The sequence below is a fragment of the Solanum tuberosum genome, unplaced genomic scaffold (genome assembly GCF_000226075.1).
Source record: "Solanum tuberosum cultivar DM 1-3 516 R44 unplaced genomic scaffold, SolTub_3.0 scf00461, whole genome shotgun sequence".
NCBI lineage: Eukaryota > Viridiplantae > Streptophyta > Magnoliopsida > Solanales > Solanaceae > Solanum > Solanum tuberosum.
Window position 1 is genome coordinate 289,350 of NW_006239387.1, and position 19,145 is coordinate 308,494.

The following is a 19,145-nucleotide window of genomic DNA, read 5'->3' on the forward strand; positions in this document are numbered from 1 at the left end:
ACCTAATTTCTATATGTTTTACTTCAATTAGATAAAACGTACATTTAAATCCAATAATTGATTGAAGCTGATAGCTATATATTTCTACCTCGAGCAAATTTGTCTTTCTGTAATTTGAAATTGAACAATTTTACTCAGCATTCCATTCGTTCTCGACCCTTCAAAGAATTTCAGAGGAGCTTTAATTTGAAAATAACTTTAAGGGTGTGTTTAGTATGGAGAGCGCAATTTTTTTGATAAATATTTTCTCAAGGAAAACAAGTTCCATAAATAACATTATATTTTCATTATACACTTAACACACCAAACCCCTACATCTTGACTGGCCCACTCCCGCCATCCCTCAAGGTTCCACACCCACCCTCTCCCACTCTAAGGTTTTTTTGCTAGAAAAAGTTTAAATACCCTTGAGCAAATATATATTTTTTGTTTATTTACCAAACAATAGAAAATAAGTAAAAAATCAATGATATTATTTTTGTTGTTTGAATTCCATCTCCAACCCTACACTCTATTTTACTTTCCAAATATAGAGTTTTCTATTTTTTCAGACAATCAATTCCAACTCAATTCTCTATTTTACTCTCTAAAAAAGAATCTTCTTCTCTCTCCTCAATATTATATTATTATTTATATTTCTATTTCATAATATAAATACGTTTTTCTTTTTTCAAAATAATCACCCTATATAATTTTCATGTAATATAATTTTTTTTAAAATTCTTTATTAAATATAAAATTATATTTTATTGTAAATTTTAAAGAACCAACTACGAAAAATTGAAAAAAGAAATCAACAAGCACAACCGCAATCACAAACACAACAATTCTCTAGATCATACACTATCTTTTTTCCGAATATTGTTAAATCTGAAAACGACCTACCGGATTACTAAATTATTGTTGTGATTTTAAAAATCATTATGTTATGTATTGTATTTTTATCTTGTATTTAAATTATTATCTCATGTATTGTATTTTTAAATTAAAATTTTCAGTTTATCATTTAAATTTTGTGCATTCTTCATAGTGAAAAATCAATAATAATATCAAATTATCTCTTAAAGTGACGAAAATTGAAAAAAAATATTTAAAATATTGTTAATTCGGGATGAAAGTAGTATATATTAAATAATATATTTTTTAAAATGTTGTTCTGTATTTAAAAAGAATTACGAATATTAGAAATTTATTTAATAGCCTTATATGAAAAATAATTTGTTAGTTACAAATAATAGAAATAATATTAAAATAATAAAAAAATGAAATAGAGAAGTGAATAGTAATTCTCCAAATTTGAAGAACTACTATTCACCTCTCTATAAATTGAGAATGAAGAGCTTTTTTAGAGAGTGATTGGAGAAGACATTCTCTATTTTACTCTTTAAATATAGAGAATGAAGAGTAAAATAGAATAGGGTTGGAGATGGTCTAACACTGATTAAAGTCTAATTAAATAAAAGAAAGAAAAAAAAAAGAGCAATTTCGGATGGCACATCAGTAAAATTTGACATTTTTCTTAGGGAGTAGGACTTGAAGTATACATTCTCGAGCTCTCAAGTTTCAAATCCGCATTCCGCAGAAGAAGATTTGTGATGGAGGAATTAGAAGAAGCGTTGAGTGATAAAGGGCTCACCGTCTCTTCTGTGCCGGAAAAGGGTCGCTGCCTTTTCACCACTCGGGATTTCTTTCCAGGTCTTACTTCCATTCAAATTTTCAATTACTTTGCAACTTATTTGTTTGCTAAAATTAGGAACAAAAACATCTAAATGGGATTTTTCGAATAATAACAGGGGAAGTGATTATATCAGAAGATCCATATGTTTCAGTTCCCAATAAATCAGCTAAATGTGAATGGTGTTTCACTTCAAATAACCTTAAGAGATGTTCTGCATGCCAAGTAGTTTGCTACTGTGGCAACACATGCCAGGTTCAATAAATTTTGCTGAATCCTCATTTCTAGATATTTGTAGACATAAATGAATATCAACAACTAAGGAGCTTTGCTATTTGTCTGTTTAATTTTCCTTTGGGAAATTTATAAATATGGTGAAGCGAATTGCAGAAGTTGGATTGGAAGTTGCATAGGGTTGAATGCCAGGCCTTGTCAAAGGTTGACAAGGAGAGGGTAAAATCAATTACGCCAAGTATAAGATTGATGGTTAAGCTTTATCTGCGGAGGAAACTACAAGATGAGAAGGTCAAGGTCCATCTGCTATCTTGTTTTTATAACTCAGTTGCTACTAAGTTAATATTCTCATTCAGTGAATGTTTGCTAGTCTGAAGTGAATTTGACTAAATTTTAGAGTTTAATATGGTACTTCAATTTGGTGTAAGTGTTATGTTTGTGCTTCAAAATCTGATTCATTTGGGGGAGTGAATGTATTGGAGTATAAGCAGCGAGCAAGACATGAAAGGGGATGTATTGACATCCTTACGGGCAGTCTTAGAGTACGCTCCATTGATTATGTATTAGTGTAGCATGTCGGAGAACTCTAGGTAGTTCAAGAAATAGGAGTAAATGTAACATGGATAATATTGATATCACTCGATTTAATGCTTACACATATTTGCTTCCTCTTTTGAGTTAGTGTGGTGATATTCGTTATGTGTAAGTCAAAATGAGGTCTTTGCTTTCTGGAATTACTTGGTAATTCATCTTGAAATGGGATGGAGTTGAAGGGTTTTCTGTGTAATAACACATGTGGTAAAGTCAATCGAGAAGTCTGTCTAATTCCTCGGAGCCTTTCAATTCTTTATGAAAGTCTGCACCAGCTCGGACATGTCTTTGATTGAGCCATTATACCAAGATAACCAGCTTTACTTTTATTCACATTATATTCTTACAACTAAATGTGGCCTGCCAAGGGACCTGATACATTTCTCATGAATACAGTAATGGGGAAAAGGATCAGGTTCAAACAGAACACTTCTTTATCTGATCTGCTGAAAATCTGAAGTCTAATCAACAAAGCTTATTTTTTTCATTGATCATATGAATTGCTGAGGAAATATCTACTCCCTCTGTGCCAATTTATGTGGTGATTTTTAACTGGGAGCGGAGTTTTACGAAAGAAAGAAAGATTTTTGATACTTGATCTAAAACAAGCCAAAGAATAGTGTGTGGCTATAAATCTTATTAAGGAAAAATGAGATAAGGAAGTATGAATTTGTTTTTGGTAGGAACTAAAAAAGAAAGCATGATAAATAAATTGGCACAAAGAGAGTACATAAAAGAAAACAGGGAGTCCAACATCATTAACTTTTAGAAAGTGAAAAGATTCCGACAGTTTGTTTTGAAAATGGGAATGAAAAGGAATGGAGGTTGTCTAAATAGGTGATTGGCTATGCAATTTGGAGCTCAAATTTGAGTTTTAATGTCAAATCTCAAATTCACCTAATAGGTAGGCTTTCAATTTCAAGTTTGTGATTTCCAAAGTTTTAATATTTGAAACTTCATACGTTTATTGTTTGCCAAAAAGACCATAATTTAAATTTTTACAAAAAAAGATCGATGCTAAACGTGGAGAGATTGTTCGTACCATATGGGAGGATTGCATTAAAGAATAGCTAGTTACTATTATTGTTGATTTATTGGACCAATGGATCTTTGTTAAATTACGTGTATTTGAAAGTTTGTTACAACATGCAATCGAAAACATTTGTTTATAAAAAAAGGAACATAGAGATATGTGATTTATTAATGAGACACCACAGAATAATTCGATTACCTTGTTTATGAACTATGATTTTCTCATTTGGTAAGATTGTATAAGAGACTAAGAGTTGAGAAAGTTTTGACAGCTTTCACAAATTGTGAGGTTTCCATGTTTACAAGTACATTTTTGAGATCTGAATTGCACGTCCAAACAAATTTCAACTTCAAATCAATTATTTCAAATTATAATATGAAATCATGGACAAACAGGCCCTAAGTTTCCCATTTCCTGGTTTGGTTTGACAAAAGAAAAAATGAAGGAAATTGAAGTGAGAAAAAAAAATATTTCTCTTCGGTCAGCTGATACCTCTCTTTCTTTTAGGAGGGAAGAGAGTCTGTAGTGAAAAGAGAATCAATTTATGTCATCTCTTATATTTTACCTTTCTATACCTCCTTCCGTTAGTTTCCTTCAAAGTGTAAAATCTTTATATGAGCATGGAAGTACCTAAACTTACATCCTAAAAGCATTTTGGAATAATTGATGGCTAGAAAACTCAAATAATTGTTTCAGAACCATGGAAACCTCAATATTTGCTAGATAGAAGTAGTTAAGTTTCCCAAGTAGCTGCAATATATGTGCAAGCAGGTTAATCACTTCAGACATTATAGTTCTGCGTAACTTGGTCCTAACCAACTCTAATTTATCTTCTTACGCTTGTTGGATCTGTCATTCTCGACCTCCAGCCTTGTCATGAAAAATAGTCTTGCTATTTGTAGTATCTATTGGTTTTGCATGAAGCTCATAACTACTCTTTCACTGCCAGGTTATTCCAATTACAGTCATGGACAATTACAATCTGGTGGAATCCTTGGTTTCTCGTATCCTTGCGTAGCTTATACTTGAGAGTTTCTGATATAATTTTGAATGATGAAGTAAGGTCTATATTTGCCACGTCTTTGACTTTGTTTTGTTCTTGACAAGTTTGTTTCCATAGATATGACTGATATTGATGAGAAACAACTAGTTTTGTATGCTCAGATGGCAAACCTTGTCAGTCTGATTCTTCAATGGCCCGAGATCAATGTAAAGGAGATTGCAGAAAACTTTTCTAAGGTATAGATTGTGGAACAGAGTTTCTCTTTTGATATGTCTCGAAACTATACGTTTCTTGCCCCAGGAAAAAAAATATATGCTGCATCGGCCCGTTCCATGCATAATGTCTGGGCTATATTGTTTCTAATGTTCAAATCCTTCGGTATGACTCACTCTTATTTCACGATAATTACAGGACAACGTGGTTGAAGTCTTCCCTCAATCACTTGTCTTGAAGCATCTAATCCTTTTTCTTACAAAATTCCTTGTGTAACCTGATGTTTCTCTGTTGTCTTTTCTGGGGATGTGCAGTTTTCATGTAATGCACATACAATTTGTGATGCTGAACTGAAACCCCTGGGGACAGGCCTTTATCCGGTGGTTTCTATAATCAACCATAGGTAATTATTCCAATAAATTTATGTCAGCTAGTATAACGTTTTCCTCTAAGTGGACTTTTCGTGTTATAGTTGTTTGCCGAATTCGGTTCTAATATTTGAGGGAAGAATGGCTGTTGTCCGAGCGGTGCAGCATATACCCAAAGGTACTGAGGTAATACATTGTTTTCCAAATTATTTTGGTCAATTCGATGAGTTTAAATTTTCACTAATTGAAAGTATGTCATCATTCTGAAAACTAAATAAGATGCAAATCAACCAACCACAGGTTGATATCTCTGGAAGTGCTTCCTTTGACCAATACCTCTAATTTTGAGTAAGGATTATATTGACGAATTTAGTAAGAAGGATAACTGATAATGATATGCATGTAGATTGTAGTCATGATGATTTACATGATCAGCAATCATTGAGATCTTTGTCGTTGACTCTTGAGCATCTTTCAAGAAGCTAATTACTGTATGATTGTTGTTTGCTTTTTTGAGCACTTAAACATCTACATGGAGTTCAATGAGATTGTAGAAATAGTGGTGCACGTCATTGAAGGGGATTATATGGTTGCTTAGATTCCAATGGTTCTGTTATCTTGTACGTCATAAGCAAAAGGTTTCCACTGGTTAATATTGGAGATTGACACTCATTACTGTAGAAGTGTGTTAAATTTGACAATATGTTATTTACCGATATCCAAGCAGTAAATTAAAAACACAAGTTATCGACATCTAGCAATCACTAACTTTCTGCTTTACTTGATTGGCTTCCAAAAGGTATCAATAAGTTATATAGAAATGGCTGGAACCACTGCAACTCGTCAAAAGGCTCTTAAAGAACAGTACCTTTTCTCCTGCACTTGCATTCGCTGCATCAAGTTGGTATGTTCATTACCTAGTCTAACTAGTGTTCAATGATAAGTTTTTTCTGCTCACAAACTTATTAAACTACTCTAAGGGCCAAAATGATGATATCCAAGAAAGTGCAGTTCTGGAGGGTTATAAATGCAAGGACAAGAAATGCAGTGGTTTCCTGCTTCGTGACTCTGGTATATGATCCCTGTCTCAAACCTCATCTTAAACCTGCAAGATTGATCATGATTTGGTTTACCAAGGACTTCTCCTTTTCTTGTTTTTGCAGGTAATAAAGGATTCACATGCCAATTATGTGGACTCGTTAGGGACAAGGAAGAAATAAAGAATACTGTTCATGAAATCCAATCACTGTCAGAAAAGGCTTCGTTTTCACTTTCATGTGGACGTATCCTCTGAAGTTAGCACTAAGAATGTCTAATCTATGTTACTATCTGTAAAATCTATATAATAGTCTTATATAGATATTCTACTAATGTTAGAATAAACATCATGTTAATACTACTTCTAACAATGTGTTGAGTTAATAGTTTTCCCTCTAAGTCAGCACGAGCTATATTACGCCATAAGAGGATTCACTTTTGATCAGTCTTACTTGATTTGGTATAGAATTGAGGAGCTGACATGTTCCATCAATTAAATTTAAAGATTATATTTATTTTTATTTTTTATTTTTTTGGAAAAAGAGAACTCTTTGACAGAATACAGATAACAAAGATGTTAGTGTAATGTATAAGATGATTGAGACACTTCAATTGAAGCTGTACCATCCATTGTCGATCAATCTGATGCGCACGCGGGAGAATCTCTTAAAGGTTTGATTACCTTTAATGTAGTGTCTATCAGAAGAATGTTCTCCAGCCATGTTGAATGGTGATTCTATTAAGGAAATCTCTTTTTTGATTTCCTTTGAAGATATTGACATCAATCTTATTCCAACATTCTCTTGATATTTTATTGAACCTGATATATGGATATTTATTCATTTAGATATTGATGGAGCTGCAAGATTGGAAGGAGGCACTGAAGTATTGCAGATTAACTATTCCAGTTTATCAAAGTAAGTTGGCACTACCTAAAGGTTCATGATATTTCTATTCAGCAGCCACCATATCAATGCTATCTCTTGGCAATGTGGCATAATAATATACTAGTAAATCAGGTTCACTTAAAAACTACTTTTTCTGAACCCTATATGCTTCAATATTTCATCACTATTCTACTATAAGAAAGTACTACAACATCTAGGCTGTGTTTGGTACGGAGGAAAATGTTTTCGATGGAAAACAAATGGTTTCTTACTTTTTTTTGTGTGTTCGGTATGCAAGTAAAACGTAGGTCCAAGAGGTGGGGTTGCAGTGGGGGTTGGGGTAAGGGGTGCAGAAAACGCAAAATGCAGATGTCCGCACCCATGTTTTAAAAGGTGGGGACATGAGGCGAGGTGTAAGCCTCATGGATCTTTAACTTTTCAATTTATAATATAGTAAAATTGTATAACAACACAAAATTTAAAAAAAATACATTAATAATATTAAAAACATGATTAAAGCAATTCATAGAAAAGAAAATGTCTAATATGATTTAATAAGTATAGATAATCCAATGATATTAAAGCTATTATGAGATGCAAATTAACTCTGACATCTTAATTTTCAAAAAATCAAAGGATCACAATTTCTAAACATATATTACTATCATACTATGCAATTTACCTCCGTAAAAAAATATCAATAAACTTTATTAGTATTATAATTAAAACATCACTTCTTCACGAATAAACACAAAATTACTTCTGAACACCAAAATAATAAAAGATGATAATTTTGGACATAAGATAAAAACATAGATTAGTAAGTGAGCAAATTAAGTGAACTTAGTCATGCTCTAAAGTTCCATTTTCCAATAGTTTTGCTCAGCGTTCTGACAAATATGGTTATTGGGTATACGTGCTTTCTCCATATTGTAATATTTCTTCTTTTAACAGGAGTTTATCCAGAATGTCATCCTTTACTCGGACTGCAATATTACACTTGTGGAAAACTTGAATGGTTAGACCTTTTGATTTTTTCTATTAATTGTGTCGTATGTTCTGCTTTGCCAGTTATCTTTTTCCTATTTCATGTTGGTCAGAGAAATATGCTTAGATCTTGTATATCCTATTGCAATATTGCACAAGCATCTTGCACATGTCAATATCTGGTGAAATTGTGGCAATGCCCCTAAAGGCCTGGGGAAGTTCAATTATGGTATGGAGTGTAAGTGAGAGGACGAGTGAAGCGTCTTTTAGGTTATAATTTGGGTGTGAGTGTTTAAATTATTCGGGTCATGGGTGGGTTGGTTTATGGGTAGATGGGTGGGTTTTAATTTGTAGGTGAAAATTAAAATAATTTCGGGTAAACCGTAGATGATGCCACGTGTCTCTCTGTCTGCCACAATGGTATACACATCCCAAAAGCTAGAGCATAAGGTTATGAGTAACCTTAAAGTATAACGGAGGGTATTGACCATTTATGATAGTTCGGGGTATATTTGTCTTTCCCGAACATTTGTCTTTGTATACTCAGAAATTTTATTCTATTGAATTTAAGTACTTGAGGAGACGAAATTATGGGTGTTTCATTTTCAGTTGATAAGATATATTTTGCAACACTGCAATGATTTTGTGGTTTGGAGATTTGCTCCTCCTGGCATCTTCTGTTCTATTTTGTTAGATCTTGGTTGCAGTACATGAACATCAAGAGAAGCCAAATCCTGTTGTTATTTTTTGGTATATTCATCAACGATTTTTAGTGATCAACATTTTCTTTATCGACAGCACGAAATTATGCGACTTTCAAAATGCCGTAAGGCTTTGGTTTGGCGCAACTTGATGTGTGTGTTAGGTGCGTGTCATGGATCGACCCTACCACAGACTGTTTGATATTTTAACTGGAAAAGGGTAGAGGGGGGACACTTATCCACTAAGTTTCGAATCGTCATTGGTCACGGGGATTTTTAAGTTATCAAGTAAAAACTATGTGACTTTAAAAACTATTAATGAAGTTGATAAGCAGTTTCTCCGGTCAATAGGATTTCAAGAAAGTGGTGATATCGTTAATGATCATCCTGTGGTGCTGATATGTAATTTCAGGTGGCTTGGTGAGACTGAGGAAGCGTACAGATCACTAGCCAAGGCAGCAGAGGTACTGCGAATTACTCATGGAACAAACACCACTTTCATGGAGGAACTTTTTGTGAAGTTAGAAGAAGCTCGTGCGGAGCTCTCTTACAAGAGTTCATCCAAGGAAGAATGATTATTGAACTGCATCCACAGATGCATAAACTCTTAAAGAAGACAATTCTGCAACAAAGGGTGGGGATGCAGAAAGCCTTGTAGAACGACATATACAAAATTCTGCTACACCAGTTCAACAAAGGACGGACCTTCTTTCCTGATTATTACAACGGATTTCTTGCTAGATACTAGTCTCCTTTAGCTGGTAATTGAACTACTATTGTAAGGGGAAATAGGCTATCTTGCAGTTTCTTCTATTATAAGATACACTTGAGTATTGATACAAGGGGTGTAAGGTATGTTTCTCCTTATGTAGAGTAGTAATTTATTTATATATTTTTAGACCATTTACTGCATTGGCTAACTATTTGTTACTTCTTTGGTTTTTGATAGAGGCTGACAAGTTGTGTTAGCTTGGCTACAGTTTTGTAATGGTCTCTTGGTGATTCTTACAATCAGTTTAGTTACCAAAACAAAGAACTACATTAAGCAGCATCTAAAATAACCAAATAAATATAACAGTATAACATTATCATCTATCATCCATTGCACAAATTGAGCTGTTCTACCAAGTTTCTCAGAACTTGATTTCAAAAAAGAAAGGACTACAGTCGTGAACAATACAATAAGAAACCCTTGAAAAACTCTAAGCAGATCAACGATAACGGCGTAGAGACAGAGTCTGGTTCCTCTTCCAGGTTGCCCTTCTTGAGGGTCTTGCCTTGTGGTGCAAGTGTCCTCTTCCTCGGAGACCCCTGTATTTCTTCCCAGCTGAAGTCAGTCCACGAAGCTCTCTATGCTTGTGCACTGGGTTGCAGATCCAGTTGATTCTTGGGTCATTCCTTATAGCAGCATGGGCTGAATCAATCAGGATCACTTCAAAGTATTTATATGTTGAATCCTGCAATCAACAATGTCAATGTGCACATTATTTGAGTATTACTCAGTTCCATTGTCTTATTAGTCTATAAGGCAAGAAATTGCTTTCTATGAAATGAGCTCAAAGAGACAGATACCTCATTGATCCAGTAAGAATTGAGGACCTTAAGACCACCCAATTTCCTACCAGCACGCTCCTCAGCAACAGATCGCTTACTACGCTGAAACTTCAACTGGGTAACTCCCTGGTTGGTAGGCTTACCATACACAATACCCTTGGATACAGGCCTCTTCCTTCCACCACGCTTCACACGAACACGGTAAACCACATAGCCCTGTGAATATTATGGTACATGGATATAAATCAAAATCAGAAATAGAAGGTACCAATGATACGATACAATGAAAATAAGTAATGACAATAGACTGCTAGTTCTAATTTAGAAATGTCATAAATAATTGCATGCAGTACAGGAAAAAAATATTTGCAATTCATTTATTGGTCCCATGCATCCAGAAATTTCACATAGACGACAATGAATTTTCATAGCACAGACCTGTTATCAAAAATTACATATACTGCGCTACAATTATTTACAGGGGCAATAAGAAGAGACAATGAAAGGGAACACAGATTTAGGGTGTGTTCGGTACAAAGGAAAAATATTGTCCATGGAAATTGCTTTCTAAGAAAATAAGTGAATTTCTAACCTCTTTGTCGTTTTCAGTACATAAGCAAAAGATATTGCAAATATTATGGGAGATGGGGGTTGAGATTAGGAGGGTGTGGTGGGGATGTGGATTAGAGGATGGGGTAAAGTTATGGCATGTTGGATGGTGAGGAGGGACACAGTCGATGTAGAACACTCCACTTGCTGAAAAAAAATGTTTTTGTGTGTTCTCAAATGAACTTAAGCAACCGAACATAGAAAAAATTGAAAGTATTGTATCTCATTAGAAAACTCAAACTCACGTTTTACCAGACCGATCCGATTTCATTTTAATCTTATCGATAAGAACAAGCTTTCAACAGTTGTGGATTCAAAAAACTTAGTACATCCTATGATATTGATAAAAGGTTGCAATGAGCACATGACTCAAAAGTTTCAGCAATTAACACTGTCGAATATCAATCACCAAAATACCAAAGGATAGAGAAGCATTCCAACAACTTATTCGCCTCAATCTCAAGCAAGTCAGGAATAAATATATGAATCAGTTGGATTTAAGCTCAACTCAGCATCACCAAACCATAGTAAAAAAAAAAAAGTACCTGTTTGGCTTTGTAACCCAAACGTCGTGCCTTGTCAGGACGAGTAGGCCTAGTAACACGCACTATTGATGGAAGCTGGCGATACTCCCAGCACCTCACCCTTTGTAAGAACCTCATCACATCGGACTGCTTCTTCCTCCATAGCTCTGACACGTAAGTGTAGGCGCCTATATAAACAAATCAACCATAGTCATTTTCCAAAAAAAGCAGTCAGATCTCTGCATTTGCGTTTCCAGCAATTTCAACCATTACATATGATATTTAACATACAATCAAACACAGATACAGTAGTCATGAAAACTGAATGAAATTGATTGAGATACATACCCATTGTAGTGCGGCGAAACTCTCTGCTCCTACTCAGCTATTCTCGCCAAAGTTCGGCTTTAGGGTTTTGTGAGAGGCGGGGTTTTTAAACGACCTCCTGGGCTGGACTGGACTAGGCTACGCCAGCCCAATCGGCCCATCGTTCAAAATAGAGTTTCTACCATGTGGACACTTGTGTAGAAGAGCCCGTTTGGATTGGCTAAATTTTTTAAAGAAAAATAAGCAATTATGTACTTTGATTATAAAAAAAACTATTGATATATTTGATACACAAGTGTTATTAAGCATTTTTTTGTTAAATGTTTGACCTATCCTTAACATTGTAAAATGCTAATTATTATAAGTTTTTATTTTTAAGAATTAATATCAAATTATATTCTAATTCAATTTCAATATAAATTGATTATATAAGTTAATTTATATGTGTAAATTATTTTTAAAAAAACATAATTTTTATAAAGCATATGAAAAATTTAAGATATTTTTTCAATTATATTTATAAATAATAATGACTATATTTTTTTTGCCACAAATTATTTATAAGAAAAAAAGAAGGTAAAAGAAGGAGAATAATAATAGAAGATTAAACAAAAAAGAAAGAAAGAGCAAGAAGAGGGAAAAAGTGGAAGAAAAGAGGGAGCAAAAAAAAAGGTAAGAAGAGGAGGGATCATAAAAAAGTAAAATTGTTGGTCAAACACATAGCATTTTTAAGTCAAAAAGAAAAAAAAGTAGGGGGATCAATTTTAAGTAAATTTTAACTTATTTGAAGCACTTTTTTATTTGTCAAACACAAAATTAAAAACGAATTAGCTTTTAAGTCAATTCAAAGACTCTCTTAATTGTTGGTGCTTGTCTGGGTTGAATTATTTTAATCTTCTAGTTTAATTAAAAATGGGCAGGTTTTAAGCCACAAATGGAAAGTCCACAACTAACTATTTCGGGACTATTATTTAAATTATAGTTGTTAGCAACTTTAGCCATTTCAAAGTAGCTTCAGGTATAGCAAATGCCTAATTGAATTCTAATATTGTTGCTTAAAGTTTGACCTCAATTAGTCAGGCCAAAACTTTCAACCTTTTTCCTTAAAGCTTGGCAAATCTCAGGCCCTAATTTTTAATATTTTTGTTCGAAGTTTGGCTTGCCAAAATCTAAGTTTCATATACTTATACATGATTTCAAGTATATTTGCATTAATTTTGGACATATATAATTGAATTTCAAACATATATGACTATAATTTGAAACTCCACGCATCTCATGTCTCAATAGGCAATTTATATCCATAAAAAGGGAGTGCAAATATAACAACTAACTTTCATTGTTGTAGTTTTCCCTCTGATTTTGAATACCAAATAGGGTTTGAAAATCACTTCTCATCTTACATCATCTCTGCCGCAACAATTACTTTGACTCCTTTTATGCAATTATGAACTCTGTTGAACTGAGGAGAATCACAGTTCTCCATTGATGAACACTTGAGCAAAAACTGAAACTGAGGGATAGGAACAGAGAGGAATATACAATCTGTAATTTGGGGAAATGAAAATTAATTCATTCATGCTAAGCGTTCAACATTATATACATGATGAGAAAAAAATAATCTAACACTAACTAATTAGATGCTCGAAATCAACTTCTAGAATGTTCAGTTGATACAACTAACTCTGACAGCTCAGCATATCCTTCTAACTAACTTTGACAGCTCAGCTATTGTAATTACTTTCCAGCTTATACATAAAACTAAGTATAAAACTAAACCATATATCTTAATAAACTCCACGAAATTTAATCAATTTCAACACAACTTATTCTTTTGAAGTTAACGTAACAAAGTATACGAGCCTCCCAAGGAAACTAAATTTGCATATATGCGACGTGTGTGATTCCCATTAGTGCTTTCCTTACTTCAACTCGTTAGTAAAGGTTGTACTTTGAGAAATTGAAAATCTTGGTTGCCTTTGGTTTGTAAATTCATGTACCTATTCTAAGGTGCTTTTTAGTTGGAAAAAAGTGGTCCTTTGGTGAGAAGTACGATGAGCTTAAAGATGAAAAGCTTGTGCAATCGATGGGCCTTTTGTCTGAAGTTTGTAAATACTGGCCACATGTTAAATAATTGGGAAAACTTTACGAATTGAATCAAATAGACAAAGTATTTATTTAAATTGGACCTAATTCAATATATTTATTTTGATTGGACCTATGACCCAAACTATTTACGCAAGTGCCCTTTTGTTTTATTCATTGAACTACTGCTTATTCATCCTTGATATCATCGGAATATATACATACTTTGATGGTATTAATGTCTCTTCCTTCTTGATGCCATCAGAGTATATATATACTCTAATAGTATTAAGGAGTAACTAAGTAGTGTTTTCATTGAATTACAGTTTCTTCCTCTTTGATACGATCACAGTATATATTATATATATATATACACACACTTTGATAGTATCAAGGAGTAACTTAGTAGTGTTTTCACTGAAACATTGTTTCTTCCTCTTTGATACTATATATATATATACATTTTGATGGTATCAAGCAGTAAATGTGAATTAGTAGTTAAAAATATGAATATGAAAGTAAAAGAATAGTCGATTTTAAATAATTTATCTTTTTTAGAGTACAAGCGTTCTTTACCCTAAATAATCTCTTTAAAAAAATGTATATAGGTTTAATTGCATCGACCACATAGGTTTTCGTGAATATTTAACCTAAGGCATTGATTCTCGAATTACCAATTTCTGGATCATATGTTGATATTTAGCTATTAAAATAAAATTTGAACAAAAGTATTCTAGCTAAAATGTAAAAGATATAACACTTGACTTAACTTAACCCCAAAAACCAGCTCATGAAGGGAGGATTGTCAAGTCCATATAAAGAGTCAAAGAGACCACAAATTCATTCTCCAACCAATGTGTGACTTTTTACTCACTCTAACACCCCCTTCACGCCCATGCTCAACTAGACCGAAAGACCAAACGGGGATGAACCTGACTCTAATACCATGAATTTTTTACTAGTGAAGTAGTTCAAAAATTCCTGAAATTTTGAAGTATGTGGTTCTAATTCGAGTCATTTTTCATGTAACTGAACTCAAACTAGAAGTGTTTGAAGAGAAAGACAAACAAGAAAAAACGTTTTGATGAAAAGGTGAAAGTGTTGGCTTGACTAAGTAATCAATCTTGGCAACTAGTTCCGGTGGTCCTCTTTCCTCCTCTTTTACGCTAATGGAAGAAAATAAAGACTTGAGAGTGTTTGATAGGAAGGAAAATATTTTTCGTGGAAAATACTATGGGAGGTCGAGTGGGGATCGAGTAGGGGTGTGGGTGGTGGGGATGGGGGCCACGAGGATGGGTGTGAGGATTGGGGGTGAAGATGAAGTGTGTTGAAGGATGAAAAATATATCATCAAGAATGTGGATTGTCATTTGTTCAACTTGTTTAATTTTTTACTTTCACGAAGGAGGTCATTTTCCTCTCGTGTTTTAGGAACTTGTTTTTCTAGAAAAAATTTGATCAATCATATATAAAAAAAAAAAAAAAACATTTTTTGATCCTTCGTACCGAACACTCCCTTAAATGTCATTTCACACTAGATTAGTATCCGTTTAATTTTTTTCTAGAAATGTTAAGGTTTTCCTCTAAAAAGATTAAAATTAAAATTAGAAGAGGTCTCCTTTTAATTAAAAGGGATTGTAGATTACAAACAAGTGACTCGTGTTATCATTTTCATTCTTGTAAGTTTTTGTTTTCAGTGTGTTATTTTAGATTTATTTATGAAGAATGTGAAACTTCATATTGCAATACAGCAGCATCTTTCATTTATTTTATTTTTAGGGAAGAGATTAAATTATCTCAGAGTTATTTTAGTATAAATAATTTTCATACTACCAAGTTATATTTTACTATTAGATATTGTCCTAGCTTGAATCCAATATATGTTACTTTATCTGTCTAAATCCCTGTGACATAAATGAAATTTGGAGGGTCAATCAATTTTTTTATATGTTTTAAGTTGTTAATTCTTATTTTTACGTTTTTATCAAATAAAATATAACGTTATTGTTAAGTGTTGTGTGCTTGTAGCCTCTTATTTGATATCAAAATATTTAAAATTGTTAATTACTTTGAGTTTTAGTATCTTTTACATAATTTCCAAATATACCATTTTTTAAAGTTGTTACTTATTATGCTTAATAGCACTTGAGTACCACTCTGACTATGAAAAACTTATTGAAAGATGAGGAAAAAACATAAACTCATTAAAAAGAAAGTAACACAAAAAAAATTAAAATAGAGTGAATATTTGATTTATCCGAGTAAATTTCACCTTTGGCTTGAAAACACACTGCTCATTTAACAACTATGTGCTTATATCAATTCATTTGTTCTATTTATATTTTTAATATATCAAATGATATATTTAAATCTTTTAGGACATTTCTTCAATTTATAGTAATATATTTAATTTAAAATCACGAGATCACTCCGTCTAAAAAATAGGAGGAATGTCCTAAAAAGATTATAAAAGAAAGTAGTATTTTACATCGTAGTGGATCGTACAAATGCGACGACTAAATCATTCCGTCAAAATAGGGAACTGCCCAAAGAAAGAAAACTATATGCGGCTTCAAATCCAGCCGTTTGAATATAATACATCTACGGCTTAGATTAAATCAAAGTGGCTCCACAAATTCACTTTAAATCCGGTCCACTATCATCCCTTACACTGTTCCTCTCTCTCTCTCTGTTTATCTTTCTCTCTCTACCAACGCTCTCTCTGTTTCTCGTTTTGCGCTACTTCAAAGCTTGCTTAACCTGCGCACTTTCAACTGCCTAACCTGCGCACTTTACCTGCCTGAGTGATGAAGCCGCCATTTCAGTTCGTAATAAGAATATCATCAAGATACAGGATGTAACAGTGATCCAACGGTAGAGATTAGCTAATAATGGACGGTCAGAAAAGCCAAGCGAAGCTTACGAGGACTCATTCTTCACTTCTCCGATCATCTCCGATGCTCCGGTCGTCTAGCTACAGTGTATCTTCTATTAACGAATTGGTAGATGATCATGAACCGGACATTGAAGAACAGAAGCCCCACAGAACCGGCGCAACTCTGGTTCGATCGGTTTCGTTCCGTTTCTGTGCCGGTACGGGCAGGGTAGCTCCTGTTATAGCGGTTTTCTTGCTCTCTGTTTACGTTCTGTTCTATTTCTTCAACAGGGGTGACAGATCCATATCGGAGAATCTGCTTCTAGTACTGATTTTCTTTGCGATTTTGCTTTACTTCGCCGGAAAGAACAAGAGTACAATTCATCAGGGTTATAATGGGTTGAAGATGACGTGTAATGGGTATGGAAGGAAACTTGGTTTAGTGTCCAATAAGCACGTTAAAGTGCAATGGTTCATTGGGGAGCAGAAATTAGATGTGAAAGAGGAGAAGGGGAAAGTGAGAGAAGGAGTAGAGGTTTACAGCAACGGGGACGTGTATGAAGGGGAGTTTCACAAGGGGAGGTGTAATGGTAGTGGGGTCTACACTTACTCTGTGAACAGTAGATATGAAGGTGACTGGATTGACGGGAGGTACGATGGGTATGGGGTAGAGAGCTGGGCTAGAGGTAGCAAATATAGAGGGCAGTATAGACAAGGACTGAGGCATGGCTATGGAGTTTACAAATTCTTCAATGGAGATATCTATGGTGGGGAATGGTGTAATGGACAGAGTCACGGAATTGGGTTCCAGAGCTGCTCCGATGGCAGCTCTTACATCGGTGAATTCAAATGCGGCGTAAAACACGGCCTCGGCTCTTACCATTTCAGGTAAATTAAAAATTAATTTCTTCATTTGAACTTTGTTTGTCATGGAGATCCTTGTTCGTATCTAAAAATTCGAATCCTTACGGTCTTTTTGTTAGGATTTCGATTTAGTCTGTCAGATTTACAGATAGGATCAGTGTCAAACTAGTTAACTCACGCTCCAAAAACTAGCTCAAAGTGAGAAATGATAAGTCCAAATCTTATAAGGAGACCGTCCATCATATATGTGATATCCCATTGCATTCATCAATTAGTGATAATTTTGTTTACCGTCTGTTGAATTTTGTGAATTTCTTAGCATCAATCAAGTCCAAACTAAATTATGTATATTTGGATTTTTCTCAGAAGTTCTTTCCCTTTAAAGTGCGGTTAATGAAGTTCTTGTCTTTGTCTAGTTCTTGATTGTTTTAGCATTTATGAATATTGAGTGGAAGTATTTCATAAGCAACTTGGTGTTTCATTGGATTTGGTGCAGGAATGGGGATCGATATGCAGGGGAATATTTCGGTGACAAGATTCATGGTTTTGGTGTGTATCATTTTGCCAACGGGCATTGCTATGAAGGGTCATGGCATGAAGGTCGTAAGCAAGGTTACGGAATGTACAAATTTAGAAATGGTGACACAAGGTGTGGTGAATGGGCCTCTGGTAATCTCAATACTCCATTGCCCCCACTTACTGATGTCGTCCTTCGAGTTGTTCAGGTAAAATTTATTTCTAGTCCCAACATGATCAACGAAGATTCATATAGTTTGTGTAGTCCCTATCAACATATGCAACCGCTCAAACATTGACTTGTCGTAATCTTGCTGATTTTTTGATGCAGGCTAGTAGAAAGGCAGCAGAGAATGCAATTAACATACGTAGGGTTGATGATCAAGTGAACAGGGCAGTGATAGCAGCAAACAGAGCTGCCACTGCAGCCCGAGTTGCTGCTATCAAAGCTGTTCAAAACAGGATGCATGGAAAATTTTGTGACACTTAACAATTGAAGTTTGATAAATGTAAATTTAGTACTGCTATTGGTATGCAAAGTATTGAATGAATATTCCAAAGCCACCCTGGCTGGCAAAATGCCTGCTAGAGGTTGAGTTTAATGCTGTAACTTTTAGTTGACAAACAATTATAACTTGTATATACACTCTTTCAATCGTATATGTATATAGAAGATAAGTGTTCGTTTATTGGTTTACTGTAAACATCAAGTTAGACGCTTATTTGACTATAAATACTTTCACAGGTTGATAATGAGTAATTTATTTGAATTTAGATACTCAATAATTATTTGATTAAGTTACCCTAATTTATTTATAGGAAAATGTTAAGATGAAAAATTAATAACGTTTTGGTTTTTAATTTATAATCTTATTAACAAAGCAACATAAAATCATGCCTTTAATGGAAAGGGGAGAGTATCAATTGCTATCCTTTTGTAGTGTTCTCAAATCTCAATTATAGATTCTTGGAACTCTTTGTTCTTTTAAGGCTGCTGCCTTTTTCCAAAAAATCAAAAAAGTGAAAAGCTTTACTTTCTTTATCAAAATATTTTGGAGTTAA

At 33.9% G+C, this 19,145-nt stretch overlaps 3 protein-coding genes across 4 annotated transcripts; 2 read left to right on the forward strand and 1 right to left on the reverse strand.

Moving 5' to 3' along the window:
• Positions 1–1,488: 1,488 nt before the first annotated feature.
• Positions 1,489–9,709, forward strand: LOC102594965 (histone-lysine N-methyltransferase ASHR1). 2 transcript variants are annotated; one of them, XM_006363836.2, is made up of 14 exons: positions 1,489–1,695; positions 1,794–1,930; positions 2,066–2,206; positions 4,483–4,537; positions 4,654–4,772; positions 5,064–5,152; positions 5,222–5,303; positions 5,917–6,021; positions 6,098–6,188; positions 6,281–6,400; positions 6,721–6,827; positions 7,003–7,072; positions 7,997–8,060; positions 9,143–9,709. In XM_006363836.2, the coding sequence occupies exons 1-14, from the start codon at positions 1,596–1,598 to the stop codon at positions 9,303–9,305; spliced, it is 1,443 nt and encodes a 480-aa protein (XP_006363898.1). In that variant the 5' UTR covers positions 1,489–1,595; the 3' UTR covers positions 9,306–9,709. The 2 variants fall into 2 exon arrangements, with proteins under 2 accessions (XP_006363898.1, XP_006363899.1); XM_006363837.2 differs by having other exon boundaries at positions 2,066–2,200.
• An 87-nt stretch (positions 9,710–9,796) lies between these two features.
• LOC102595510 (60S ribosomal protein L15-like) lies at positions 9,797–11,873 on the reverse strand. Its single transcript, XM_006363838.2, has 4 exons — positions 11,766–11,873; positions 11,439–11,605; positions 10,303–10,500; positions 9,797–10,187 (listed from the first exon to the last, which is right to left on the reverse strand). The coding sequence occupies exons 1-4, from the start codon at positions 11,767–11,769 to the stop codon at positions 9,942–9,944; spliced, it is 615 nt and encodes a 204-aa protein (XP_006363900.1). The 5' UTR covers positions 11,770–11,873; the 3' UTR covers positions 9,797–9,941.
• A 4,427-nt stretch (positions 11,874–16,300) lies between these two features.
• Positions 16,301–18,782, forward strand: LOC102595838 (radial spoke head 10 homolog B). The gene is made up of 3 exons (XM_006363839.2): positions 16,301–17,591; positions 18,064–18,292; positions 18,415–18,782. The coding sequence occupies exons 1-3, from the start codon at positions 16,720–16,722 to the stop codon at positions 18,571–18,573; spliced, it is 1,260 nt and encodes a 419-aa protein (XP_006363901.1). The 5' UTR covers positions 16,301–16,719; the 3' UTR covers positions 18,574–18,782.
• The last annotated feature ends 363 nt before the right edge of the window (positions 18,783–19,145 follow it).